Source organism: Rhinichthys klamathensis, unplaced genomic scaffold (genome assembly GCF_029890125.1).
Source record: "Rhinichthys klamathensis goyatoka isolate OS25496 unplaced genomic scaffold, OSU_Roscu_1.1 h1tg000282l_1, whole genome shotgun sequence".
In the NCBI taxonomy this organism is placed as follows: domain Eukaryota; kingdom Metazoa; phylum Chordata; class Actinopteri; order Cypriniformes; family Leuciscidae; genus Rhinichthys; species Rhinichthys klamathensis.
Window position 1 is genome coordinate 170,570 of NW_026606801.1, and position 27,776 is coordinate 198,345.

At 38.2% G+C, this 27,776-nt stretch overlaps 5 protein-coding genes across 11 annotated transcripts in view; 2 read left to right on the forward strand and 3 right to left on the reverse strand.

Moving 5' to 3' along the window:
• Window positions 1-13,062, reverse strand: part of rab11fip3 (RAB11 family interacting protein 3 (class II)) — a 29,853-nt gene extending 16,791 nt beyond the window's left edge. For 3 of the 5 annotated variants that reach the window (XM_056269573.1, XM_056269572.1, XM_056269570.1), the window contains exons 1-3: window positions 9,023-12,146; window positions 5,599-5,692; window positions 62-135 (exon numbers count right to left, since the gene is read on the reverse strand). In XM_056269573.1, the coding sequence (XP_056125548.1) occupies window positions 62-135; window positions 5,599-5,692; window positions 9,023-11,716 (2,862 nt within the window). In that variant the 5' untranslated portion in view covers window positions 11,717-12,146. Of the gene's footprint in view, window positions 1-61; window positions 136-5,598; window positions 5,693-9,022 lie in introns of all 5 variants that reach the window. The other 2 variants (XM_056269574.1, XM_056269571.1) reach the window with 2 other exon arrangements.
• A 907-nt stretch (window positions 13,063-13,969) lies between these two features.
• On the reverse strand, window positions 13,970-18,865 carry decr2 (2,4-dienoyl CoA reductase 2, peroxisomal). Of its 3 annotated transcripts, none has more exons than XM_056269585.1 (10): window positions 18,628-18,650; window positions 18,433-18,540; window positions 18,101-18,169; window positions 17,745-17,796; window positions 17,531-17,666; window positions 15,730-15,854; window positions 15,478-15,571; window positions 14,810-14,914; window positions 14,543-14,731; window positions 13,970-14,246 (listed from the first exon to the last, which is right to left on the reverse strand). In XM_056269585.1, exons 2-10 carry the CDS (start codon window positions 18,531-18,533, stop codon window positions 14,212-14,214), a joined length of 906 nt encoding a protein of 301 aa, XP_056125560.1. In that variant the 5' UTR covers window positions 18,534-18,540; window positions 18,628-18,650; the 3' UTR covers window positions 13,970-14,211. The 3 variants fall into 3 exon arrangements, with proteins under 3 accessions (XP_056125560.1, XP_056125559.1, XP_056125561.1); XM_056269584.1 differs by lacking the exon at window positions 18,628-18,650 and adding an exon at window positions 18,713-18,865 and having other exon boundaries at window positions 13,971-14,246; XM_056269586.1 differs by lacking the exon at window positions 18,628-18,650 and adding an exon at window positions 18,713-18,865 and having other exon boundaries at window positions 13,971-14,246; window positions 14,491-14,731.
• A 373-nt stretch (window positions 18,866-19,238) lies between these two features.
• On the reverse strand, window positions 19,239-25,918 carry LOC130103312 (uncharacterized). Its single transcript, XM_056269555.1, has 9 exons — window positions 25,845-25,918; window positions 24,990-25,152; window positions 24,763-24,837; window positions 23,827-23,991; window positions 22,422-22,877; window positions 22,003-22,304; window positions 19,883-20,152; window positions 19,717-19,798; window positions 19,239-19,576 (listed from the first exon to the last, which is right to left on the reverse strand). The coding sequence occupies exons 2-9, from the start codon at window positions 25,140-25,142 to the stop codon at window positions 19,394-19,396; spliced, it is 1,686 nt and encodes a 561-aa protein (XP_056125530.1). The 5' UTR covers window positions 25,143-25,152; window positions 25,845-25,918; the 3' UTR covers window positions 19,239-19,393.
• On the forward strand, window positions 21,907-23,214 carry LOC130103332 (G-protein coupled estrogen receptor 1-like). The gene has a single exon (XM_056269580.1). The coding sequence runs from the start codon at window positions 21,942-21,944 to the stop codon at window positions 23,097-23,099; it is 1,158 nt and encodes a 385-aa protein (XP_056125555.1). The 5' UTR covers window positions 21,907-21,941; the 3' UTR covers window positions 23,100-23,214.
• A 293-nt stretch (window positions 25,919-26,211) lies between the features above and the next one.
• On the forward strand, window positions 26,212-27,323 carry LOC130103339 (ubiquinol-cytochrome-c reductase complex assembly factor 4). Its single transcript, XM_056269589.1, has 2 exons — window positions 26,212-26,343; window positions 26,645-27,323. Exons 1-2 carry the CDS (start codon window positions 26,264-26,266, stop codon window positions 26,997-26,999), a joined length of 435 nt encoding a protein of 144 aa, XP_056125564.1. The 5' UTR covers window positions 26,212-26,263; the 3' UTR covers window positions 27,000-27,323.
• The last annotated feature ends 453 nt before the right edge of the window (window positions 27,324-27,776 follow it).

Consider the following 27,776-nt stretch of genomic DNA (forward strand, 5'->3'; position numbering starts at 1 on the left):
ATTTATCAAGACAAGAGGGAAGGAGAAAACGGGCCAAATAACCACAAGAAATGTGTATTACCTCGTCATAATCCTCTGGAGGTCCACTGGCTTCCACTGCGCTGAGATGAGTCTTGTAGAGGTCCGGATCAGAACCTGATTAAGAAAAGCATTTCCTTATTAAAACTTCGAGTTTTATGACAGTGGGCTGATGGACAATTGTTTGTTTAAATGGATATATAGCAAATATATATATAGATGTATATAATATAGAAAAAACTACTACTGGGTTAATCAACATCACCATGATTTGGAGAAACTGAGGTTTATGACACTTTATCTCCTGGTTTCACAGACAAAGCTGAGGTCTAGTCCCAGACTAAAATGCATGTTTAAACTGTTTTACCTAAAAGCAATTTCCGCTGACAGATCTTAAAATATGTCACACAGATCCTTTGTTTTGTCTCAAGATGCACATCACATCAGTAATGTTCTTTTCTAAGGCATGTTTATAAAAGCTACTTAAATTTCCTAATCCTGGCTTAATCTGAGCCCTGTCTGTGAAACCGGGCCTATATTTCATCATGGATGGAATACACGGAGCATCTGGGCTGTCTGGAGTCCAGGAAACTATATTTATGCAATGTGTGTAATGAGTCTTTTCCAGCTAGCTGGAATATTCATGAATGAGAAGAGGTTGGAAAGAAGAAAGCATATTTTTTGGTCTGAATTCAGATCCTCATTCTTAAAAAAAAGATCTCTACTGTAAAACTGTTACATTTACATGCAAAAGTACAACATTTCCCTAATGTATTTCCCTTTTACCCAAATCTATGTTTCTTGCTATGAAGAAAGCTAAAAACACGGTCCAGGTGTGTGTTTCCCAAAAGTATCGTTAGCCAACTATGGTCGTAAGTTCCATCGTTACCAGAATAGATGAATGATTCTGTGTTTCCGGAAACCGTAGATCCAATGAACATTCGCAAACAGCATCACACAAAGTTGTGTGGTTGGAACTACAGCTCTCTAGCTATAGTTAGAAGAATAGTTTATTGTTAAAATGACATGTGGACCTAAATAAGCAAAATAAGCAAGCAACAAAGCACATTCTATATCTTTCATTCCAAATATATACAAATTCCATTCTACTTCTTTTAGTTTGTCAAGAGAATGAAAGGCCTGATTTTAGAAAGCTCTAGTACACCGGTGGAGAGGGAACACCTGTGATTTGACAGTAGACCTTATAGAGAGCTGCAGTTCACACTGCAGGGGCTTAAAGGGATAGTTCACTTTGAAATGAATTTTTGGTATGTTTTAGCTTACCTCAAGGGCATCCAAGATGTAGGTGTCTTTGTTTCCGCAGTAGTTTCAATTTTGATATTTTTAGGTCATACCGTTCTTGTCTGTCAGTCATATAATGCAGGTCTATGGTCACCACCTCAAAGAGCATGCACAGAGAAGTCCAAATTAAACCTGATTTAATGACTCGTAAATGTAAGTACACATTGATGGCCTAAGACACGAAACGAGCGGTTTGTGTGAGAAAACGAACAGTATTTATATCGTTTTTACCTCTTGTAAACACAGCCACGTCCAAGTGATCTGAGGGCGCGGGCGCTTCGGTCTGTGCGTTACAAGAGGTAAAAACGATATAAATACTGTTCGTTTTCTCACACAAACCGCTCGTTTCGTGTCTCAGGCCATCAATGTGTACTTACATTTACGAGTCATTAAATCATGTGTAATTTGGACTTCTCTGTGCATGCTCTTTGAGGTGGTGACCATAGACCTGCATTATATGACTGACAGACAAGAACGGTTTGACCTAAAAATATCAAAATTGAAACTACTGCGGAAACAAAGACACCTACATCTTGGATGCCCTTGAGGTAAGCTAAAACATACCAAAAATTTATTTCAAAGTGAACTATCCCTTTAATGCTCAATTCTGATTTTTTTTTTAAATTTGATTTTTTTTTTGCAAGGCCGTTCACATTTCCAATTAAATGTGACCTTTTGTGATCTCCTGTGTGAACGTGAAATGACCCAGAAGTGACCCGCATGCGCAGAAGAGTACTCAACGGTCAATTCCCGCCTACTTCAACGCAGAATTATGACGTTTGTCGCATATCAATGACGTGCGGGTCGGATACATGTGACCTGGCCGTTCAGATTGAAGTCGCATTTCAAAAGATCGGATACATATCGGATTTGGACCACATACCCAAGTGGCCTGGGTCGCATTTGAAAAGATCGGATCTGTGTCGTTCAGACTGTCATGAAAAGATCAGATACAGGTCGCATTGGGGCAAAAAAAAATCAGAATTGGGTCGTTTCAGCCTGCAGTGTGAACGTAGCCTAAGCCCCTCCCCTCCGCTTCCGGCTCATGGGACCTTATTTCAGGAAAAATATGTATGGTAGTCAATGGCGAGAGACAACTTATCTTTTTATTCCGTCTGAACTGTGCCCTGAATTACACATATGATGTTTGTCAATTTAAAAGATAATTCTGAAAGTCAAGAAAGTCGCAGTTTGTCATAAAACAGAAGAGTAACATTTAGTTTTATGTGAAAATCGCTCGATGAACTACATCTCCCGGGAAGCGAAACAACGAGCGAGATCCGCTGCTCGTGTGTGTGCAGTCTGGCAGGGCCGGATTAACCATTAGGGCAACTGGGCACTTGCCCAGGGGCCCACGACATCTAAGGGGCCCTGGGCAGCAGGGGCGGAGTGGCAATCGGGAGAGTCGGGAGTTTACCCGGTGGGCCGGTAGTGTTTCGAGGCCGCGAGGGCTGGTCTGATAAAATGTATTTATTGCAAGTTCGCCATGCGCACTTGTGGCCAAAGCGAGGGGAAGAAAAAAAATATTTTAGATAACGGAGCGTATATTTGCACTAAGTGCCTGTATTTTCAGCAAAAAGACGCCCGTCACGGATTAGCTACAGTGGCGTAGGTCGTAGCGCGTGAAGTGCTTGAAAGCAGCTTTTGATGCGCTCGACCCGAGTTCGAATCCGCCTTTTGCCGAACTCTCTCTTCTCCCTTTTCCCAACACATATGAGATGTAAAATGTATAACCTAACATAAAGGTCTCTAGCGTTATATTTGGCCAACGAACTAAAATCGAAACCATGATATGGCTTTGTGCCTTTATAAAACAGCACAAGACTTTAAGAATAGCCATCCTGTGTGTGCTGGGTGATTTAAAGAAAAGTGCGCTCTTTGCTCACGCGATCAGCATGGTTATCTGGTGTTTTCTCCTAAATAAAAGCTCATGGGTTTATTTCTTGCAAGTGAAGAAATTAGGACAAAGTATTTAAATTTTCCTGTATTATAGTGTAATGTAGACTAAAATATACTTTTGAAATATTCATTTTCATTTATAGTACATTTATAGGCTATATTATGGATTTTACGTCATAGGAATAATTATATAAATCATTATTACATTATTATAATAATTGTTTGGCATCCTAAAACACCATTGATAATGTAATGTAGACTGAGACTCTCATAACTAAAAAGATATTTGAGCCCTGGTACAAGTCAATGCTTTTTCTTTGTTCAATGAGCAGTTCATGGGTTGAAGCTCTTAATTTTGACCTCTCAAAGATTACCAGATTGATGCATTTAACCTTAAAATGTACAAAATTTTCTTGCGGGTGAGCATGCCCCCGAACCCCCCTAGAGGCACAGAGGTCCACCCAACATAGTTTTACAAAATCCTATGGGAAAGAACGACCATTTATGAACTTTACTCCAGCATAGCAACAAAGTTCCTTTTAAGTCAGTAAAACTGTAAATGCCATATTAAAATGTCCTTGGACAAAATATACATTTGGCCCTAAGGGGAGGCCTACAAGACATTGTGCCCAGGGGCCTCTGAACTCTTAATCCGGCCCTGAGTCTGGTACAAAACACTCAGGCGTGACGGCGTAACGTTACGATTATAACGTAAGACTATAGAAACAATGACAGACGTTAGCTTCAGTAAAGTTAGCTTTATTCATTGAGAGAAAATGTGCGCCTTTGGGGTTTGTAGTCTTTGTAATTGCGTATTTTCACAGTCTTATACCTCAACAGTTTCACATCAAACTGCGACTTTCTTGACTTTAAAATGTATCTTTTAAATTGACAAACATCATATGTGTAATTCAGGGCACAATTCAAACGAGATCAAAATATTTGTTGTCTCTCGCCATTGACTACCATACAATATTTTTCCCAAATAAGGTCCCATGGTGGTCGACCGGAAGGGGAGGGGCTTAGGCTCTCTATTACTCCGCCACCTGAGTGATGTCATTGACTATACTGTTGAACCAATGTGGTTTCAATTGATGGATGTGCGACAAAGTTACTATGTTTTCAGGAAACAGTCATGACTAGCTAGTTAGTTTCTCCAACGATGCATCATGCTATGGTGTTTAAGCAGCGAGTTACGTCTTTGTACGGGAAATGTACCCCAGATTAGTTCATTTAAGTTCAGTTGTAGAGCCTCCTAGTGCCGTGATTTTGCCGCCACTGATGCTTGTTTATTTAGTTGGTTGCCACCACACCACGGCAACTGGTTATTTAACACATAAAAGCAAGAGTTTAGAAATGCACATCCACGGAAATATCTAAACCATCATTTCTAGCAACCACGTTATATAATTTCCACCTTAAAAATGTTTTTCCATGACCTGGTAAATGCTATTGAGTACAAATTGACAAGCTGAGAGAGGTAGATGCTCCAGTAACTCCTCCATTAGTGATGAGTGAAATCTGACACGTGAAACACAGAGCGCCATTAGAAACATGACCTCATCCTCATTACTGAAGTCATATCAGTAGAAAACCCAAGCAAAGTGCTTCAAACTATTCCACCATCATCATGATCAATCGAAAGCCAGATGAGGAGTGTATATGCTCTCTACTCGAAAAATAGTGAGAAGCCAACATAGACCACATTTTAAGGAAATAAGCATGTTTATTTGATATTGATACAAATGCTTTTTATGTCTACTACCTACTAGATAGTATTTTAAATAGTACTAGTGACTATGTTAATGCTCCTGTGCGGATTTTGTTTGTCAGCAAGTAAAAGCTCTTCGAAGTGAGACTCTTTTTTTAAAAAAGAAATTCAAAAATCCCCAATTGAGCAGCGTGATTCACTGTGAGTAATTCACAGATGCTCTGACTCAGTATTTTGCACTGTGTTTTTCTACACAGTATTTCAGGAGATGTTTTCATCTGATAAATCGTTATCAAATAGTGTCAGATTATCACTCAGTCATGAAGAAAACAAGATTTGTTGTGTGTCTGGCTATTCATTTGAGGACAGAACTGATGATGAATTTCCTAGCCAAATATTAAAAAACTCCTTTTGGAGATGTCCTCAAAATGAATAAAGTCTGCATAAAGGTTCAAAATATATTTTTATTCTGAAAATGGCAAAAGTTGTATTTTTATGGTTTGGGTTAGTAGTCTATTATATAATTAATCTGTAATTAAGAACAACAGATGTTAATGGAAACTCCCAACGTGATTAAACACGACTTGAGTGTGTGTGTGTGTGTGTGTGTGTGTGTGTGTGTGTGTGTGTGTGTGTGTGTGTGTGTGTGTGTGTGTGTGTGGCAGTACCTTCATTGCTGATAGCACTGATGCCTCTGTGGAAATCCTCAAAACTGATCACACCCAGACCGCTGGGATCCAAGAACCGGGTCAGATCCTTCACCTGAAACCACAAGCAAACTATTCATCTTACACAAACAGAGCAGAGATAACGATGTTATCATACATTTATTGACAACAAAACACACATAAATTGATTCACCCACAAGATAAAGAATGAAAAACATAGGAGAAATTTGTCATCTTAAAAGTCTTTCTTTTTATTTTTTTATTAATATGTAAGGATGTTAACTTCTCCTGGAAAAAAATAAAATTAAAATAATAAAAAAATGTGAAGTGAGAATAAGAGAGAGTTTGTGATACTCAATAAAAGTGACATGGGCTCATTTAGTTTTTTTCTTATCCATCTAACCTTCTATTTAGGAACAAAACATTGCTATGATATCTTTTTTGTAACTTACGGATAAACAAAACACAGACAAAAATCTGTCAATCCCTAACATATAGTGACAAAACACAGAACACACATTCCTTCCCTCTCTTGCTCTCTCTCACACACACACACACACACACACACACACACACACACACACACGCTAAACTCCAGTGAACAGACACAATTGCACAGTCGGTAACCAGGCAACAGCAGAACTGTGAATTCTAAAATCAAAGTTCTCAAAGAACACAAGTGAAGAAAAACACCAAATACCTCCGAATGAGAAATCAAAACATGAAACTGGTGCCTACACTTAACTCTGATTGTGTGTGTGATATTTCAGCCCGAATGGCATCAAATTACACATCTTCTTATCAAATACACACACTCACACACGAACAAGCATTCATTTGAGTTTAAATTACCATGTAGGAAACTGTTGGACTAACTGCAGTGCTAAATGAGCTGGAAAATCTGCATCATCATGCACTCCTGGATGATATTGGCTCATTTCACGTCAGGCACGTGGGAAACAAGCGAGTATTAATTGAGTAACTTCAACCAGTTGACTAAAAATAACCTGTATAATATAACCAGATCTATCATCACTATTCAGAATCGTTCATTCCAGAAATACTAGCAGTTTATCAATAGTTAATTTTCTACCATGTAAGCAATCATTTAAAGATGCCAGGTTTTTTATCACCTCTATCAAATATTCTTTTAATTAACCAAGCGATTGCTTGAGGTACTGAGTAAGTGTAATGTGAGTCAAATGTTTTAACCCCAGTACAGAAGCATCTCAACTCAAGGCGTGAAAAATTGGTCGAGTCACGAGTTGAATTACAGATTCATAATTCTACATTTCTTACATTTTAAAATGCACTGTAGCAGCTTTCTCATAGATATGGACTGAGTCACACACATGGACATTTTTGCGCAGTAACCTGATGCCAAATACAGTTCCTTCCAGGCAAATGCTACTTCCGGGTAAGAATTTGCATCTAACATCATGCAAAGCCCATAGCAACAGTATCATTAAAAGATAAAACGAGATGGAAACAACATCATAGTGTATAACAAGCACAGACACAATCACTCTCCAGTGTGTACAGTACTTTTTTTTTTTTTTAAAACATCATATCAGTTTCTGTCAACCCGTCAGTCATAAATCATCTCAGTGAGCCAACCAGCTGAGCAAGCTCTTATAATTTACACTCGAATCACAAGACGAAATATCTGAAAATTTGAGTCCAATCACAGTCACGCAGACAAAGGAATGACCCTTGAGGCTGGGACGAAGTATGGCATGCAATTTCCTTCCTGAAACCATAAACTACCTTATAAAGAACACGCAAACTTGCTTACTGTAGCAATTGTGTGATGCTTTTCACATAACAGGGGAGTTCAATTTTAAACCTGCATCACACGGTCACAAGCTCATTAAAAAATAAGTCTGAGAAACTTTCATACATAAGTCATATGTAACTTTAAATATGTACAGTGCAAGGTGCATCTGAGAAAAGATGAATAACAATGACATTTGTACATGCACCCCTCCCTGTCATGCATCTGGCCGTTTAACCTTTCAGCTGATCGGATCAGCAGTTTTAACAGTCACAAAAGATACAGACTTCCGGCATCAAATCCATCCTCTCTTAAACGCACAATGGCGCGTGTCTGGGGGATCAGGAGTTAAAGGGAAACGCAAATCTATTCTGATCTAAATGGCAAAAATAACCAGAGGGATTTTCAAATTGGTACAATCAGTGCTTGACGTTATACGTCTGAAAAGCAGTTTAAATATTAAATGCATACAGCATCACTCGTCTACTGATATGCACACACATGAAGCCCATCTATAAACATTAGTGTGCAACATCATTAACACTACTAACAGTAAAGAACATCCTATATTGTTCAAAGAACTCGTATCACAAACCAATTTATACATTCCATAATATAACTATTATTGATTTAGCTTCAGTTTAGGTGTCAATGAGGTGACATCCAAACTCAATTAAACTGTTTTTCTTTCTACTCAGCGACCTAAAAGTAATATTCCTGTTTTAGTACAGAATAAAGCACAATCGACAGAACCTGTGACTTAATATCGATAATAATAACAAAAACTGCCACTTTTTCTTTAAAATAAGAAAATATTGTGACACTTAAAATGGAAGTGAATGGGGAAAATTAATAAATATTGCAATATTCTCTGTTTCAAAAGTATAGCCACAAAAAATACGAGTTTTAACATGATTTCAGTGTAAAAAATAAAAAATTTGAAAACTATTTCTATGCAAAGTTATACCCAAAAGTATAACTTTAAATACAATCTCTGTAAAAACTATGATTTAAACTGTTTGAAAGCTCAAACAGCCACCTTTTAAAATAAATGAAAAAAACTATAAGCTTCACATTTCTGCTTTTAAAATTTAAATTGGAAATGCCTCAACGTAACCTAAATTTTTGCTCTTTTTTAATTAAGAAATAACATAGGACAATCAAAATATTGTCAATTGAGCTTAGCTGGTTTTAAATATGTAATATTCCTTTAAACAGTTTTTGTTCAAGTTAAAATATAGCAATAACAAAGTCACGATGTAATTAAACATAAAAAAGCTAAAAGAAAAACACCTGAAAAGTTGCTAAACTTGGGTATGAAGTTTGAGTGATTATTACAAGTCACTGAAAAGTGTAGGCTATTAACACTTTGTTAAAACTTCTGCAAAACAGCTAATAGTTAAAACAGGATAGACTCCATGAGAGAAAGAGTGAGAGATACAGGACAAGAGTTGTATTCTGAGTCTTTGAGGGTTTGAATAATAAAAGAGCAGTTCTTGGGTGTCACCACGATCAAGTTTCAATTGGTGCTTTGGGACCCAAGGGAAGACACACACTGTCCTGTAATCATAAAGCATTTTTATAACATTTACACCCCCACCCACCATTTATGCACACCCACAAATAGACAAAGATACACCAAAAACTGACCTGTTCAGCTCCATACGCCTTTGCGAACTCGATAAACTCCTCAATATGGACAAATCCATCTCCGTCCTGATCCAAAGCCTGGAAAACTGCTCGGAGAGCCGACTGCTCCTCGCTTCTATGGGCTGTTGTGGAAACTATAGGCACGTTTATCAAATCCACGGGGACCCTCTGGTCATGAAGCGATTGGGTTGGCAGGGAGTCTGAGGCCTTGCACAAATCCAGAGTCATTTCTGCATGTTTGGAAATGTTGGAAGTATCAGGAGTATTTTCCATCAAGGTCAGGTAGGCCTCCCCATCTAGGCTGGATCCGCAGGGAAAGACATTTCTATGCAAGGGAGGAGAACTGGGGGAGACTGAGCTCACTTGTTGCTCTAGTGCCAGGTCTATTGGTGATGGTGTCAGCTGATGGAAATCCTCCTGATGTGTAAACTGAGCAGCAAACCCCACCTCTCCCTCTCCTGTAGCTTCACATAATTGGCTGTGAGTTTCTGTGTTGTCTGTAAGATCCGGCCCCGAAAGTCCATCCATCAGAGTCAGCTGATCAACCGCACAGGTAAAGGGAGTGGACTCTAAAGAATCAGGATTACTGGCACAATGAAGAATGACTTCACTCCGAGTAGAAATTCTGCAATCCAATCCCTCCCCTCCCTGTAAAGACATACTTTGAAGTTTCTCTTTGACTTTCAATGGTGTATTATGACTGTCACGGTGAGCTGTCACATTTTCTTCAGGTGTATCTATTACAATTGCACTTGATTTTGGAGTCAAAGAGTCATTCAGTTGGTCAACAAGTGTGAGATTTTCCACAAGTGCACTCTCTTTATGTTGAGCATTGATTTGTTCCTGACAGGCTTCAATTGTTGCATTTAGTTCTTGATTGTTGTCAGATTTACTGCTATCTAGATTTAAATAATCATTTTGCAAGTTGTCCGACTTGTTTTTCAGATTGGTTGCCTCTGGGTTTTTATGCAAATCTGAGGTCTCCAAAACGTTGAGTGTGCCTGTGTCCTCTGTTGTATCATGCTTTTCCATTGCCTCATGGTCATCGTCTGGGTTGCCTGTTTCTACACTTGCTATACTATCCTGAATTTCAAGTGTGAGTGCATCAGGTTCAAGATCAGGCGAGTCTGCATCACATTTTTCCTGATCTGTTAGCTCAAAGGCATCTGTCACAGATGGTATTACAACGTCTAAAGATGGTGCAGCTTCACAAGAGACGCTGTCTGTTAAGATCTCAAACATGGCAACAGGAATAAGGTCTCCATATCCATCATGGAGCACCTCAGATAAGGCTTCAGCCTCAGTTGAGTGAGTGGGCTGGCTGTGATCCTCAGGTAAGATGTCATCTTCTGGTGAGAGCTCAAGTAAGGCATTATGCTTAGGTGTGTGGACCGGTAAGGCTAATGTGGACTCTTGTCTGTCTTTGTCAAGCAGGCTATCAGTTGAAGGATCTTCTGCTTGTAAATCTATAAAAGCAATTGGTGTGAGTTCTGTTTTAGCTTCAGAAACAACGTTATCAGTTAAAGAGCTGGACACAGCCTCCTCTCTTACCTCTTCACCAACCGTTTCCAATTGGACACCAAATGTGCATTCTGCGGATAAATCACGCAACGTTTCTTCACAAAGTTTAGGTGATATGCAAGACTCACCTAATGGACTCCAACAGGCAGTCTCTGCTTCAGAGGATAGTTGTGTTGTTTCTATGTTAGCGCCTGTTGTCTCTTGGCTCTGAAGATCATCGTCATGGGTCTCATTGCTAGCTGAGGGTTTACTACTCTCCTGTTCAGAGTACAGACCTCCAGTCAGCAGCTCGGGTAACAACAGCTGTCCCTCATCCATTTGAAGGGGTGCATATGGTGAGCCAGGTGGATCTGAACATGACATCGGAGGGATGGGCTCATGGGAAATGGCTGAGGATGGAAGGTGGATGTCTTCAGATGTAGAAGGAGGTGCCTGACAAATAATTGAAGGCTTGGGATTTGAGTTTGTATCCACACACGACACCTCCGCGGGAGAAACAGGCAACAAACCTTCAGATAACTGAGTGAAATAAGTCCCGTGTGAAAGGAAGCTCTGACTGTCTTCAAATGTTCTTTCCTCTAGGGAATTATGGTTGAACTCACAGTTTGTTAAATGCGTGTCCTCAAGATTGAGGTGAGTTTCTTGTAATAGTGTTTTGTCAGTCTGAATAGTGGGGTTGTTAATAACCAGCTCACCTGTGTACACATCTAGAGGGTTTAAAGTGGCAGTAACCTTCACCGGTTGCAGGAATTCAGGCACCTGTTCAGGAGGATTGTAAAAGTTGTTTTGATTCTGCATGGGTAAGTTTGAGAACGTAGGACTAGTCGATCTAGAATTAAAACTGATGAGATCTCCATCCACAATTTCCAAACTTCCAGGAGAACCCTCTCCTTTGAGATCTGGGGAAGGAGGAGGCGGAGTCTTCCATTCGGGATAGACACATTCCAGATCATTTTCCCAGGAATACGTCTGCCCAGAATACTGAGAAGCCCAAAATAAGTCATCAAGGTTTATCGCGTTCTCCTGAAAAATTTCATTGGTAGAATCACCAACAGAACTGTTATCTTTATCCATAAGGAGAAATCCAAGGGGATTCTGTTCGGATTCCCACTCAGCTTTCCCACTCACCTCCCACTCAGAACACCCCTGAGGGCTGGAGAGAACTTGCTCCATTAAAAAGAAGAGTTCTCTCCTCTGACAAATGGAAATATTCCAGAAATTCCAATCCTTTGTTATGATCCCACAAGGTAATGTTCGGAATTCAAAAGTAATTGATGGCCTCTTCCAGCATACGCACCAAAAGAAATATCCTTGTCGAGACCCATGCGTAAGCGTCCACCTCCCTGTAAATGATCAACTACTGTTTACTTTTGCGGACACAAGGATAATGTTTCACTGCGTAACACAGCTCCATGTAGGCAGAGATATTTTTTCCGATATGCAAACCTCTCCATGAAAAAAAAGGTTGGCCCTGTTTCCCTGTTCTGCATACAAATTCAAATCTAATCCATTTAACATAAGACTTCTCAAAGTGTGTTGATCCACATCCCAATCAACACATAATAACAGGATTACTGCAGTATTTAAGATTGCCGTCCATAAAAAAACTCAGAAATTCATAATGAAAAATACAATCTTAGAATATGTACATGTATAAGAGAATACAGGAAACTACATAAAATAGAGAGCTATATCAAACTGCACATCCAAATTTTTGTTAGCCTTCAACTTCCTAATGTTAAAAAACTGAGCCTGCCTCATAAGAAAATCATTTATAAGGTTATATTAATGGTTTGACACTTCCCTGGAATAACGACTAAGTATTAAAGTCTGGTTGCAATGTATAACACTCTGTAAACAATTAATCCTTTTATGGGGCAGTGTATTCAATCATTTTACTCAGATAAACTAGGTTGTCTCACAATCTGAGAGTAAAGCTTAACATATATGCAATGTTTAATGTTAATACAACACGCTGTGTTTTAAACAGCTGTCATTGTGTTGTCAGACTGAAGAAACAAAAAGAAAACCATTAATTAATAGATTGATCTAGCGCGTTTAGCATCAGCATCCTCCACAACTGAGGTAAACCCAATGGCCGACTAGCTGGCCCAAACGACCCCCTCTCATTTTGATTTCCAGTTAAAATAAGACCCTTGATATGTTTCTGGTCCACCGTCAGAGTTGATTTAATCCCTTAATTTGATTTGGTGCTAGGTGATTTATTCTTCAGTTTATCCTTAAACAGGCCAACATCCAGGTCGAGTCTTACGAGTCATCCACCTGCGCTTGTTATTAGCCTGTTAGCGAGGATAAAATCAGCTCGAGACCCCCGATAATCCCACAAATCCTTCGGCGGCGATTTATCCGTTAATCTGAAATCCGAGATTTAAGATGAGCTCGTGAGGTCTTGTTTTTTTTTTAGTCGAAGAATGATCTTTCAGTAATATGTCTCTCTCTCTCTCATCAGCAGCAATACACAACCTCTGCTGTCTCATTCACACATAGACACTCGCGTGTACACACGCACACAAACCGACGTCAGCAACACGCATGCGCAGCGCCGGAGCCGCAGTCTACAGCTTTAAACCACAGGCGTCAAGAATCCATTCCTCGCGCAGTTATCTGTGCATTTGGTTGCTTTGGTGATGATGGAATGTAGATTTATAACGGCTTTTTTTTTTACGTCAAATGTCCTCTGTTAACTGACGACGACTGGGATCCCATTTTATTATTAAAAAAACACTCCTGGAGGTAAAATAGTGGCTAACATTATCGAGAGAGTTCGCCAGAATTAAATTAGTTAATCGACTACTGAGAAGAAAAGCTTATTTGTTAACCAAACAGTGTTATTTTCAGTAATTGAATGTGATTTTCTTGCGCCCCCTTGTGTCCGAACAAAGACGTTACAGCTAATGACATAGCTCGAAAAAGTAATATGAGCATTATGAAAGATTTATTATGAAAACTGTGAAGTATATAATAATACATTATTTACCTTTCTTCACAATGTATTGTAGCTGAAAATTAAAAAGGCACTAATTTACATAGTGCTGCTAGAGTGGTTATTCATGCCATCAGAAGTAAAATTGACATTTTGATGTATTATAATTACTAATACTTTGTGGTTAAACATAATTGAAACATATGACAACTGCTATGTGATAAAAATGCACAGTACAGAGGTATCTGTAAATATACCAGGTGACTCAAAGTTTGGTCAAGAACACATATTTCATATATCACCTCAAAATCAAAAGAAAATTTGAAAATATATTTGCATAAACTGCAGTCTTTTTTCTCATTACCATGAATGAGAAAAAAAAAATAATGAATCGGATTAAAATTGTAACATTCATAATTCATAATATTATTTGTACTTACATAAGAATAAACTCAAAAAGTATAACAGAGCATTATGAAAATTAGAATTAGGGTGTAAATCTACTTAATTTTAATACACAGTGTCACACAATGTCAAAGTTTTTAATGGTCCTAAAATTAGGCTTATTTTTCTTTATGCAGAATATAATTTCTCTTTTTTTTCTTTGGTTTTTGAGGGTGAAAATAATCTGTACATGTTTTTGTGAGCTTCAATAATATCTTCATAGAGATGTTGGCCTGATCACAACTGGTCCATTCCGGTTATTTCATCCACTTTAGTCATCCTATTTATCCTTTCTTTTCTCTGCAGACCAAAAACCTAGAAACACAAGGGAAAATAAGTTACAATAAGATCTTCATACCAAGACGTTACCCACATATTCACAGGCCAATCATACAATGGCAGAAAAATTATTAGCAAATATAATTTATTTTGCTCACCAGATCACAAATTTGGAAAAGTAATTCACATAATTGTGTTTGAGTTTTTGAATAATTATATTAAATTATTTTAGTTAACATTCGTATAAAACACCTGTCTTCTACCTCACGCACACACACACCTGTGTGCGGTGCTGTCTGTTCATAGTTTTGCAGAGCGAGATGAGATAATACCCAGCATCTGTTCCACGTCATTGGCCGAGGTGAGCCACGCCCCTCCGTCGGCGACCAGTATAGTTCCAGTGACGTATGAAGCAGCGCGGCTGGCCAGGAAAATAACCGCATGTGCAATCTCGGTCTTATTGCCGGCTCTTTGCAACGGGATGCCGCGGAAAGCCCCTGCAGTCTCGGCATGAGAACCACCTGAAAGAAGAGGAGGATAAAATAGTGAAGACGAAAATAGAGACACTTAAATTTGGCTACACACACAACTGGTCTTACCCAGTCTACGGTATCCCTCTGTGCCAGAGATGGGCCCTGGGGCCACTGTGTTCACCCTCACACCATTGGGGCCCCACTCCACCGCCAAGTGCCTTGTCATGGCATCTACAAACACACATACATATGCAGATAATTAGCCATTTTTTTCAGCCTATAGAATATCTCATATCCTTAAAGGGTCGGTTCACCCCAAAAGTAAACCCTGAGTAATTAATGACAGAATTTTCATTTTTGGGTGAACTAACGTTACCCTTTAACAGTCAACATGAAAAAATATTGCAACCAACATTATGGGGTCAAAATTATTATTTTGTTTAATATATGCATGTATGAATCATTCACAATAAGACCTGCAACATGAATTAAAATAAATAGATAATTGGGAGTCATTTTGATTTCATGCCATTTTAAACACCAGATGTAATACGGTTTTATTTAATTTAGATTTTTTAATTTAGTAGACGCTTTTATTCACCTTGATTTGGAGTAACATCACCCTTCAAGTTCATACTACCTTGATTTATTAATCTGCATACTATTGTTGTCTTATTGTTGTAACACTGTTAGTGCAAGAATATTTAAATACATTTATAAAAGCAATCATACCCCTTTATAAAGCACTCAAACAGGCACTTATACCAGAATATCAACCAAAAAAGGACACTGACCATTTGCAGCCTTTGCTGACCCAGCATGCACCTGGAGAGCCTGACCTCTGTACCCCAGTGTGGCGGAAATGTTGACAATGGAGCCGCCATGATCCTGAGGGAGAAAAATAAAGCCACAAAGTATGAGACACTGACTATAAATCACTGATCGACACAAAGTGAGAAACAAGTGAGGAAAAAAGCCAAGATGCAAGATATCTTAGTAATAAAAATTCTTGGTACTGCAAAGGTCAATGAAATGTACATCTTTACCTTGAACCATTTGTCAAACACCACTTTACTAGCGTTGAAAGTTCCCATGGTGTCGATCTCCATTACTGTCTTGAAAGCGTTAAATGACAAGGATGTCGCTGGGCACAAGAAATTACCTGCAGCATCTGAGAAAAAACAAATACAATCCACAAAACATACATAAATAACATATGCATGCATATTTATATATATATATATATATACACTCACCGGCCACTTTATTAGGTACACCTGTCCAACTGCTCGTTAACACTTAATTTCTAAGCAGCCAATCACATGGCGGCAACTCAGTGCATTTAGGCATGTAGACATGGTCAAGACAATCTCCTGCAGTTCAAACCGAGCATCAGTATGGGGAAGAAAGTTGATTTGAGTGACTTTGAACGTGGCATGATTGTTGGTGCCAGAAGGGCTGGTCTGAGTATTTCAGAAACTGCTAATCTACTGGGATTTTCACGCACAACCATCTCTAGGGTTTACAGAGAATGGTCCGAAAAAGAAAAAACATCCAGTGAGCGGCAGTTCTGTGGGCGGAAATGCCTTGTTGATGCCAGAGGTCAGAGGAGAATGGCCAGACTGGTTCGAGCTGATAGAAGGGCAACAGTGACTGAAATAACCACTCGTTACAACCGAGGTATGCAGCAAAGCATTTGTGAAGCCACAACACGCACAACCTTGAGGCGGATGGGCTACAACAGCAGAAGACCCCACCAGTTACCACTCATCTCCACTACAAATAGGAAAAAGAGGCTACAATTTGCAAGAGCTCACCAAAATTGAACAGTTGAAGACTGGAAAAATGTTGCCTGGTCTGATGAGTCTCGATTTCTGTTGAGACATTCAGATGTTAGAGTCAGAATTTGGCGTAAACAGAATGAGAACATGGAACCATCATGCCTTGTTACCACTGTGCAGGCTGGTGGTGGTGGTGTAATGGTGTGGGGGATGTTTTCCTGGCACACTTTAGGCCCCTTAGTGCCAATTGGGCATCGTTTAAATGCCACGGCCTACCTGAGCATTGTTTCTGACCATGTCCATCCCTTTATGGCCACCATGTACCCATCCTCTGATGGCTACTTCCACCATGTCACAAAGCTCTAATCATTTCAAATTGGTTTCTTGAACATGACAATGAGTTCACTGTACTAAAATGGCCTCCACAGTCACCAGATCTCAACCCAATAGAGCATCTTTGGGATGTGGTGGAACGGGAGATTCGCATCATGGATGTGCAGCCGACAAATCTGCGGCAACTGTGTGATGCCATCATGTCAATATGGACCAAACTCCCTGAGGAATGCTTCCAGCACATTGTTGAATCTATGCCACGAAGAATTGAGGCAGTTCTGAAGGCAAAAGGGGGTCCAACCCGTTACTAGCATGGGGTACCTAATAAAGTGGCCGGTGAGTGTATATATATATATATAGAAAACAATGACATGATGTTAAGGCATGCTTGTATTGAAAGTTTTTTTAATATGACAGTAATGGAAGTAAATGTCTATACTATAATTACCCTGAGTACTGCATTAAAGATACATTGATAAATGTAATTTTTCTGGAAAAGGAGACCTGATGTAAGAGTACTAGTAGACGGCCTAGACTAGGTACAATATATTATGTAATCACATTAGAGAATGATAAAGAGAAACTTGGTCAGAGGGTGTTGTTAGCTGGTCCATATCTATCTCAAGATCTCTTTGGTAATAAACTGTATGTTTGTGGCATTATATTAATTTTTTTTATTGTTAAACTTAAGGCACTGTGTTTGACCTCTGGTAACTTCTAACTTAAGCCTTACTGTTAATAAGTATGTCAACACGTCCAAATGTCTTCAATGTTTCATCCACGGCAGCAGTAATTGTCTCTGGTTGACGCACATCCATTACTATCGGCAAACATCGCTTGCCTGTAGCCCTGGTTAACTTCTTCGATGCCTAAAACACACAAATATTAATTACTCTTCATCAAAGAAATTACATAAATGAGTTATTGGAGATTCGTTGAGACAGTACCTCAGAGAGTTTCTCCAGATTTCTGCTGGCAATGACCGTGTTACACCCATGCCTGAATGAATTGTTATAGGAAGAAAAGGAAATATATAATATAATTATAGAAATACAAATATATAAATAACAAAATAAACTTCCAATGACTTTTGCAAGAACATTAGAAAACATATTCAAATGAATCTGAAGATGCAGGCTTGCAAAAGATTACATGTTACCGAAGGTCACAAAGGTTAAAGATCAATATATAAATGTCACATTATAAAAGGTAAGTCATGAGTGAAAGTGTCAGATTAAAAGTTCAGTCATAGACAATGTGTTGTTGACAGTGAGAAACTAGTGGAAAATCACTGAAAACTCACCGCATCAGAACTTCTGCTATTCTAAATCCAATACCTGACCCTCCGCCGGTTATAAAGGCAACCTGATCACTGGGCAAACACACAAAAAAGTATTATTATAAAAAGTATTATATATACTGTGTATATATATATATATATACACACACACACACACACATATATATATATATATATATATGTGTGTGTGTGTGTGTGTGTGTGTGTGTGTGTGTGTGTGTGTGTGTGCATAAATAAATACAAAAATAGAAATAATAAATACATAAAGATGTATATATTTATTAATATAAACTTCCAATGCAAAAATGAAAATCAAAGGTGTTTATTGAGCTTACATGAGCAGATCAGGGCTGTAGATGTGTGTGTATGTGCGCAAACACTCATCAGTCTCGATGTCCTCTGGCGAAATACTGACCAGCTGAGGTTTCTCTGCCATGATGCTCCTAAAGAAACACAAAAAGTCGTAAAAACTCATCTTTTGCTCACACCGCATTAGCAAATAACAGTTGAACAACTACAAATCCACATACTAAAAGTAAGATGTGATTTTGCAACCGTTGACCGAGAGGAAAAGTGTCACAACGAAGCGTGAAATAAAGTTCAGAGTTACATTACCCAAAATGTGAATCCGTTGACGATCAGCTCCCACGTTGTTAATGAAGATTAAGCTTAAGTTGTTTTCATTCTGCACGATGGACTTCTGTACCTGGCGAGATGCGTGTGACGTCAAAAGAACGTGCAACGCACGGCATTATGGGAAATGTAGGGCAATGTTACAAGCGGTAGCTGTGATGCCAATCGTTAAAGGTATGTATTATTTGAACGTTATGATAATAAAAAAAAAAGTTTACACTGTGCCCAGTTAATAACCTTAAACTCTCTTCTGAACGACTTATAGATTTAGGAACAAACAGTGTACGTTCCATGAGTTTAAACCTCATAAAAGAACCGATGGCATCAGAATGATTAGCACATTCATGTACCATGGTATTTACATAAGGCAAAATAATATTAATGTTCTACCATGGAAGTTGTATAATACTTTTTTTGTTAGTGAAATATTTTTAAAAATCTACTTCTAGGTAGAAGACCTATCTAGTTACATTTTAAAACATGATTAAAAAACAACACAGGCTACAGGTTAAAACCAAAGTAATCATTTTATTTTATGGAATGTCAAGTTTTACATTACAAACGAAGACATTATGACTACTCATTTGAATGGGTGAAAATGTATAAATTCACACGGAGACAGAAAACGTATAATTTTGATGTTTTGTTTAATGAACGGGTCCATCACAGCATCTGGACGACCTGTTTGGCTCTCCCTTGCCTCTTCTCAGCATCTGCTGTATCGGCCTCTTCTGCTTGTCCTTCCCAACGCACAATCGCTTCAGCTTTCTGCAGTGTGGAGGATCGTGCCAGTCCTTGTAGACCGTCAATATACGGTAACAGCATCTCAAAATGATCATCAGACACCTGAGAGAGAGAGAAATGCATATGGATTTTTGCCACAAAAAAGAATAATATGATCCCTGTGATTAGTAGGAAAGCATGTGTTCCATGTCTTATTACTGTAAAAAGTGTGTAAAGCTGTAGATGATTGGTGTTTCTCATACCTTCACGCTGTCATACATGTTTTGCAATAACCACGTTTGCCTGGATTTATTAAACTTCCACGCTTCTCGGTTCTTAGACCAACTAACAAACAAAATAAATCAGTTAAAACAATATTTAACAATCTCTGATAGAATAAGGAAACATATACAAGTGTTTTTGTACTACCATGCGAGGTATTCCAGCGCCTGCGTCTCTGCAACATTTGTCTTGACCTTCTCCGGTTTTATGCTTTTGCCTTCTTCCTTCAGCTTCCTCTTCTCCTCCTTATTCAGAATCTTCTTCAACTTCCTCTCCAGCACTCGTCTCTCCTCAGGACTCAGTTCTTCCTCTCCATCGAGGCCGTTTTCATCCTCCACTCCAGACGGTTCTTGCTGGACTGAGGTGTTCACATCTCCAGAACTCTGAAAAATCATGTGCCGTTTAAAATCCACATTGCTTCAAGATTCATTGATAAATAGAAAGATCTAAAGAACAGCATTTATTTGAAACAGAAGTCTTTTATAACATTATAAATGTCTTTACTGTCACTTTTGATCAATTTAATGTGTCATTGTTGAATACAAGTACTCTTTTTTTTTTTATATATCTTACAGACCCCAAAATTTTGAATGTATACACATGGCAAAGAAAGCCAAAAGCCATTTGTTTTATAGAACTGCTTAATTACATTAATTCAGTTTATTCCTGATTTTAATTAAGAAACAATTTCTGAATGATTATATTCAAATATCATTTACAAAACATTTATTCATAAAGCAGATGCTTTTATCATAAGAGCCGGGGTAGTTTTGTTTTAACCCAATTTTGGGTCAAAAATGGACAAACCCAAACTTTGCATTAAAAAAAAATGCATTATAAAAATTTAACCCAACGGCTGGGTTTGTCCATATTTGACCCAAAATTGGGTTAAAACAACCCAGCATTTTTTAAAGTGTACACACAATGTGAATGTTAAAGACGTTTAAGATAGAAGCCAGTATTATTTATACACCATTATAGTATTTTTTTTTTCATATTTTGAATATTTTAGCTTTTACTTTAACATTTTCAGGTTTGTTTTAATATTAGTTAAACTTTTGGTAATTTTACTGTTTAAAAAAAAAAGATTTCTAGTTTTAGTTATTTTTAGCACTTCAACTTATTTTATTTCAGTTTGTTGCCAAGACAAACTTTTTAATATAGGTAAGTTATTAAGTTTTTTTTTTTTTTTTTTTAAAGATTGACCTATTGTTGGTGTCACTAAACTTAACCTTGTCTAAAATAACTGAGGGAGAACAAAAATAAACAATAGTTGTTATTTTATATATATATAAAATAATACATTTCTCTAGTTTTGAGAATTTGCCCATCACACACACAAATAATCGAGTTCTCCTTCACTGTGCAACTTTATATCTTCAGAGGAGCTAGTGGAGCATTTATCCATCATATTGTTTGGGGTAAACAAAGGCGGCCATTGTCCGTGTATAACCTGGCTCTCCTGTATTTACGTATTTGTACATGAGACAGCGAGAAATCACCAGGAGAAACGTCTGCAGAACCAAGGAGAAAGAAACGAACAACAAATGTCTGACTTCTACATTTATTTCTCCATGACCTTAAAGGACATACACATGCATCCAAGAACAAACCAGGACAACTTAATAAATATGGATAAAAGTCTAATACAAAACACACGGTAAGATCATTATTTTGACCATTTCATTTAAAACTATCAGCGGATTACTAGTGAAAATAAACAGAAAATCAGCGAAATGCACATTAGTAAAATTCTGCAGGCAAATCCATTGTCTATTGTAAATAGCGTAGAGATGTATAAAGCGCAGCTGGCATAGAAGGTACTGTCAAACTAAGCAGCTTTCTGTTGGTCAGTGCGAGACATTCACGTGTGTGAAATCTGCATGGGGAATATTTTCATCCTTTTGCAAAACTCCCAATCGCACGGATTCCTGTTGGAATAGCTGGATTTCGCCAAGCATATTGTAGTAAATGTGACTGCAACTAAAAAGTCCATGGATTAACTAATAATTTTTACATTTAACATTAACAAATAATTAATAAATGCTGCAGAAGTATTGTTCACCATCAACTATTAAATACACATATTTTGAAACAAGCATCAAGATGAGTAGTTTAACATCAATGTGCATGTGTCTGTGCATTTTAGTACTTGAAAAGAGAAGAAAATGCAGAAAACTCCAGCATATTTCCACACTACGTGACAATGGAAGTGATAGAAGGGAAGATGATGGAAGATCCGATGACCTTTGACCCCACCGTCCGACCGAATCACTCCAGCCTGCACTGGCCGGTTATTGACGTCAACGAAACGAACTCCACCTACGCCATAAACCTTCTCCTCTCCTGCATCTACACCGTCCTGCTCTTCCCGCTCGGCCTCGTGGGTAACATCCTGATTCTGCTGGTGAACTTTGACCCTCGTCAACGGATGAGCACCCCTGACCTCTACTTCACTAATTTGGCTCTGGCCGACCTGGTGCTGGTGCTGGACTCGCTCATCGAGGTGTTCAACCTGAGCGCGCACTACTACGACGACGCCGTGCTGTGCTCCTGCATGGCGCTCTTCCTGCAGGTCAACATGTACAGCAGTGTGTTCTCTCTCACCTGGATGAGTCTGGACCGTTGCCTTGCGCTGACCGGCCTCAGCACGCGCGCGCTACCCGAAAACGTTTCCGCCTCGCACCGTTCGCGCGTCGCCCGTAGGGCTTGCGCGACCATTTGGGCGGCGGCCACCCTGTGCACGCTGATCCCATTCGCTACAGCGCACATGCGTCACGGCTGGGGGCGTGGCTTCTGTTTTGCGGGCGTGGCCGAGGTGCAATGGCTGGAGGTGACGCTGGGATTCGCCCTGCCTTTTTGCGTGATGGGCGTTTGCTACACCCTGATCGCACGCGTGCTTCTGCGCTCCGATAGGCCGCAGCGAACCAAAGCCCTGCGCATGATCGTCGCAGCCGTGAGCGTGTTTTTTGTGTGCTGGCTTCCGGAGAACGTCTTCATCAGCGTGCATCTCCTGAGTGGCGACACTGACGCCTCGCGGCGGAGAGGAAACCACACGTTGTGGCAGCGCCACCCGCTGACGGGACACGTGGTGACCTTGGCGGCCTGCGCCAACAGCTGCCTGAACCCGCTCGTCTACAGCCTGCTGGGAAACACGTTCAGACAGAAACTGCAAGTGTTTGTCGCGCACCACGTGCACTGCCTGCATACGTGCGCGCAGAATGTGAGCGCAACGCCACCCTGTCCATGCGTCGCTTGCACAAACGCGCACCATTCGTGCTCGCATGAGAATAAGGAGGAGGAGGAGCGTGACCTCAGGAGCGGCGAGGAGGGGCGAGAGTGTGTGTGTGACAGAGTGGGATAAACAGTCATGTTGTAATGACACAGGACAAGTTCTTGATTTTACCCACTATCTTTGTAAAAACTTTTTTTGACACAAAATAATACTTATATTAAGCAAGGATGCCTAAAAAGTGATTGAATATCACAGTAAAAACACTTATATTGATACAAAACATTCCAAATAAAGGCTGTTCTTTCGATCTTTCTAATGGTTTCAACTAAAATTTTAAGCAGCACAACTGTTTTCAACATTGATAATAATCAGAAATGTTTCTTGAGCAGCAAATCAGCATATTAGAATGATTTGTGAAGGATCATGTGACACTGAAAATTCAGCTTTGATCACAGGAATAAATTGTGTTTTAAAAATATTAAAATAGAAAATATTTCAGAATATTACTGTTTTTATCTGTTAACATTAGTTAATGCACTGTGACTAACATGGACAAACAATGAACTGTAGTTTTATCAAGTAATATTAACGAAGGTTAACCAATGCTGTAAAAATATATCGCTCACAGTTCATGTTAAGTAATGTATTAATGATAACTAATGTTAACAAATGAGACCTTATTGTAAAGTGTTACCCAATATGGTAATACATGCCGTAATGCAAAACACTGTTGGAGTTGAGGACCATTTCATAAATAATAAAAAATATGAACGCTTATGTGTCGTTATAATAAAGAGATTCGTGCATTTACAGCACAAGTATTCAGCATCAACTCTCTTCACAGCATTTCCCATCATCCCAAAACTTTGACAAACATAAAATATAAAAGCAAAGTATTTCTCATTACCTTCTGTTTCTTTTTCTTCTTCTTCTTCTTCATGTGATCTTCCTGCTTGTGTGTTTCCTCCATCGGTTCAGTATCCTGCGGTTCCTCTGTGATGTTTTCTACAGGAACACAAACCTGAAAACATACACACAAGAGAGATTGTATATATATATATATATGCGATCAAGTCTATTAAACCTTTGACATGTATGATCACATCGAACATTCAGATCCGCCGCTGATCCAGAGAGAGCAGTAGTCATGTAAATATATGAAACGGCTTCACAAATATATTTTTATATTTATATTTACATAAATATATGAAACGGCTTCACAAATATATTTTTCAACCGCATCAGTATTGTATCAACTATAACAAGAGACTGATAAAAATATATTTATTTGTCATTGAATCATTCAGGAGATTTGTTCAAAAACACTGATTCGTCCAGTAATGAAACAAGTGAAGTCTTTATGAGCAAGTCATTGAATCATTCATTCAAACTGATTTTTTTTTAATCTAAGGTTAATCTAATTATTTAAATATTTTTTAAATAGACTGCAGCAATTTATATTTTGGCAGAAACTCTAGTAAATTACATTTTATTTCGTATAGTTGTCAAAATCATGACAACAAACTAAATTGTGACACTCGATTTATCCAGAATCATGCAGCTCTAATATATATATATATATATATATATATATATATATATATATATATATATATATATATATATATATATATATATATATATATGTACACAAACTATATGGTGATTTTACCTCAAATAGATGGATTTTTTTCATCCTGATTTTTTTTTACATTTAGTTTCACATAAGCAGTGTATATTCATATGCAGTCATATAATACATACTTTAAAGAGGAAAATCCCTTTCACTCACTTCAGACTTCTTTTTCTTCTTCTTGCGTATATTCTCTTCATGATCTCCATTTAATTGTGTACTTGTTTCAAGCCCCTTTCATTTAAAAAAAAACAAATAAAAATAGTCAGTGCACAATATTAAACGCAGAGTAAGCTTCTAACATTAATTTAAACAACCATATCAATAACATTTGTTATTAGATCCACAGTCAAATCATAGAGTACTATTATAACCACGGCACACACCTCATCGTCGGCCTTTCTCTTCTTCTTTTTCTTCTTTCCATTCATCTCCTCCTTTCTCTCATCTTGTACACATGTGATTTCTTCTACATTGAGTTTGAGTTTCTTTTTCTTGTGAGAATCTAACTGAAGTACAAGAGCTTGACTCTTCGTCATGGTGTCAGATCTGAGTGGAAAAGAATAGCACATGTTAATTTGGATTTGATTACAACATACACTACTGTACAAAAGTGTATAATTTGTCACAAAAGTGACAGACATTTATAATGTTACAAAAGATCTCTATTTTCAAATATACACTGTTCTTTTGAACTTTCTATTCAGCAAATAATCCTGAAAAAATGTATCATGGTTGCCACAAAAATATTAAGCAGCACAACTGTATTCAACATTTATTATAATAATCAGAAATGTGCAGCAAATCAGCATATTAGAATGATTTCTGAAGGATCATGTGACACTGAAGACTGGAGCAATGATGCTGAAAATCACAGGAATAAATTACATTTAAAAACATATTCAAGTTATTTTAAATTGTGTCACTCACATTATTACTGTGTTTACTGTAAATAAATGCAGATTTAGTGAGCCTTCTTTCAAAAACCTTTAATAAACCATACCACCCCCAAACTTTTCAACAATAGTGCATATAAACCAAATTAATCCAAACATATATCAAACTGTAAGTAAAAATAGATAGGCTTAGATACACAAATACGATGTTGTTTAGGTAAATTATGACTTAATCGTATACTAAGATAGCAGCAGAAATGCATTCATACAATTTAAACCACCCAGCACACACAAACTAATCTACTAGTCGAAGAAAGTTAATAGTTGCGTGTTACGTTTACTTACAAGCCAAACAAAAATCTTCCAATGCGTGATCAGATTCACGTGTGAACGGGCAGCGCCATGAAAACGGAATCTAGACCACGCGTGATGACGTTCCTGGAGCTATGCAAAATATGCATTGCTGATTGGTTGATACTCAGAGCTCTGGGTAATGTAGTCCTTAAATTCTCTGTCACGTAATCTTAGAATACACTTTATTACATTTACACTTTATTTGAATACGATGACGTTTTTATAATATGTGTATTATGAGCAGCCCTATGGTATATTTGAAGTGATTAGACAAACTATTCTCTTAAAACGTCCAAAAATCAAAGCGGAACTACATTTCAGTTAATTGTAGTTTCCTTCCGGGTGGAATTTACAGAAGCACTCGTTACATGACCTGGGAGAGTTACGTCTGATATGAAGAAGCTCTCAAGATGTCTAAAGCCTGCTTTAATTTATCACGAATTTCTTTAAGTCACAATGTTTTTACAAGCCGAAGGAATGTGAATTTAAGGCAAGTGAATATTTTGTCCTTGTATAGGTTATGAAATAACAACCATTCACCTCGATAGGGTTTGTGCTGCGTTGGACATTAATGAAGACAAACATTTAGTTAATTAAGACATTTTTGTTGATCATTGAAATGTATTTCTTAAACAATTTTCTTTCTTTTTTTTTTGTTAAACACGCTTTTATGATCTCTTAAATTGAGCTGACCTTGGCCAGAGGGATATCACCACCATCAGTGGTGAGATATTTAAGCAGATCTATAAAAGTAATGTTTTATTAAATGTTCATTACTTTTCTACCTGTAGACCATGTGCCACAAGGATGCTGTCCATTACATCACAGCTTTATGCAAAGTCCAGAAAACCTCCGGATGATGATGATGATGATGAAGAAGTAATATCACAGCCCATCAAGTTCTCAACCAGCAAAGCCAGCCACCGAAGCTGGAATGTGGACCGTTCCCTGGGCAGCAATTACCAGCGTCCCTGGTGGAAAGTTGTACCCATCAGCCTCTTTGGAATGGGCTTCCTCCTCTGGTGCGCATTCAGGAAAGAGACCGAGGTGGACGAGTCTCTGGAGAAAAACCTGTATGAACATTTACCAGGACTGCTGTCCGATGATGAACAGGAGGAAGTCGCTGTCAAAAACAAACCATCATAGTGGCTTAAGAGACATTTTGCATTTGTGATGTTTATTTATCATTTAATGATGCCTTCAGAAGTAAAAATGCTTTCTCCAAAGAGTTGGAAATCAAATTCGTTGAAATATCAAACGGACCGTCCACACTACGAGTGCAGTGAAGTTTATATTGAAAAGTCAGATATGAAGCCTAATGGAGAAACTTCTGAATTGCAATTGTGATGTGACTGCTGATTTATGGATCAGGGAAACTCATGATGGAACACATTGTGAATGTGTCTTCATAAAGTAATGATCTGTATAACAAACTAATACTTGATCTGTATAATAAAGCGTGTAAACTTGGTTTAGTAGTTGGGTTTTTACTTTAAGGCCTGGTTTCACAGACAGGGTTTGGATTAAGGCAGGATTTAGTTCAATTAAGACATTTAAATAGCTTTCATAAAGGTGCTTTAGAAAAAAACATTACTGGTGTGCATCTTGACAAAACAATGGCTCTGACTTTGATATACAAGTTGCTTTAAAACATGCATTTTATTCTGGGACAAGGCCTCATCTGTGAAACCTGGAGTAAATTACATCGAACTAAATGGGTTTAAGTCATGTTTTAGTTTAAATTTCAATCTTCCCATTGAAATAAATGACATCCTTTTTACTTTGACAACATAGCCAAGTCTACAAGGTAGCATTTTCGGGTCCTAGAGGGCGTCAAGTCCTCAAGTAAACTCGTATTAATTTTAAAATGGGAGCTTTGTGGACATAAGCATCTAGATACAGAAGTGCAACTTTGGCCAACTT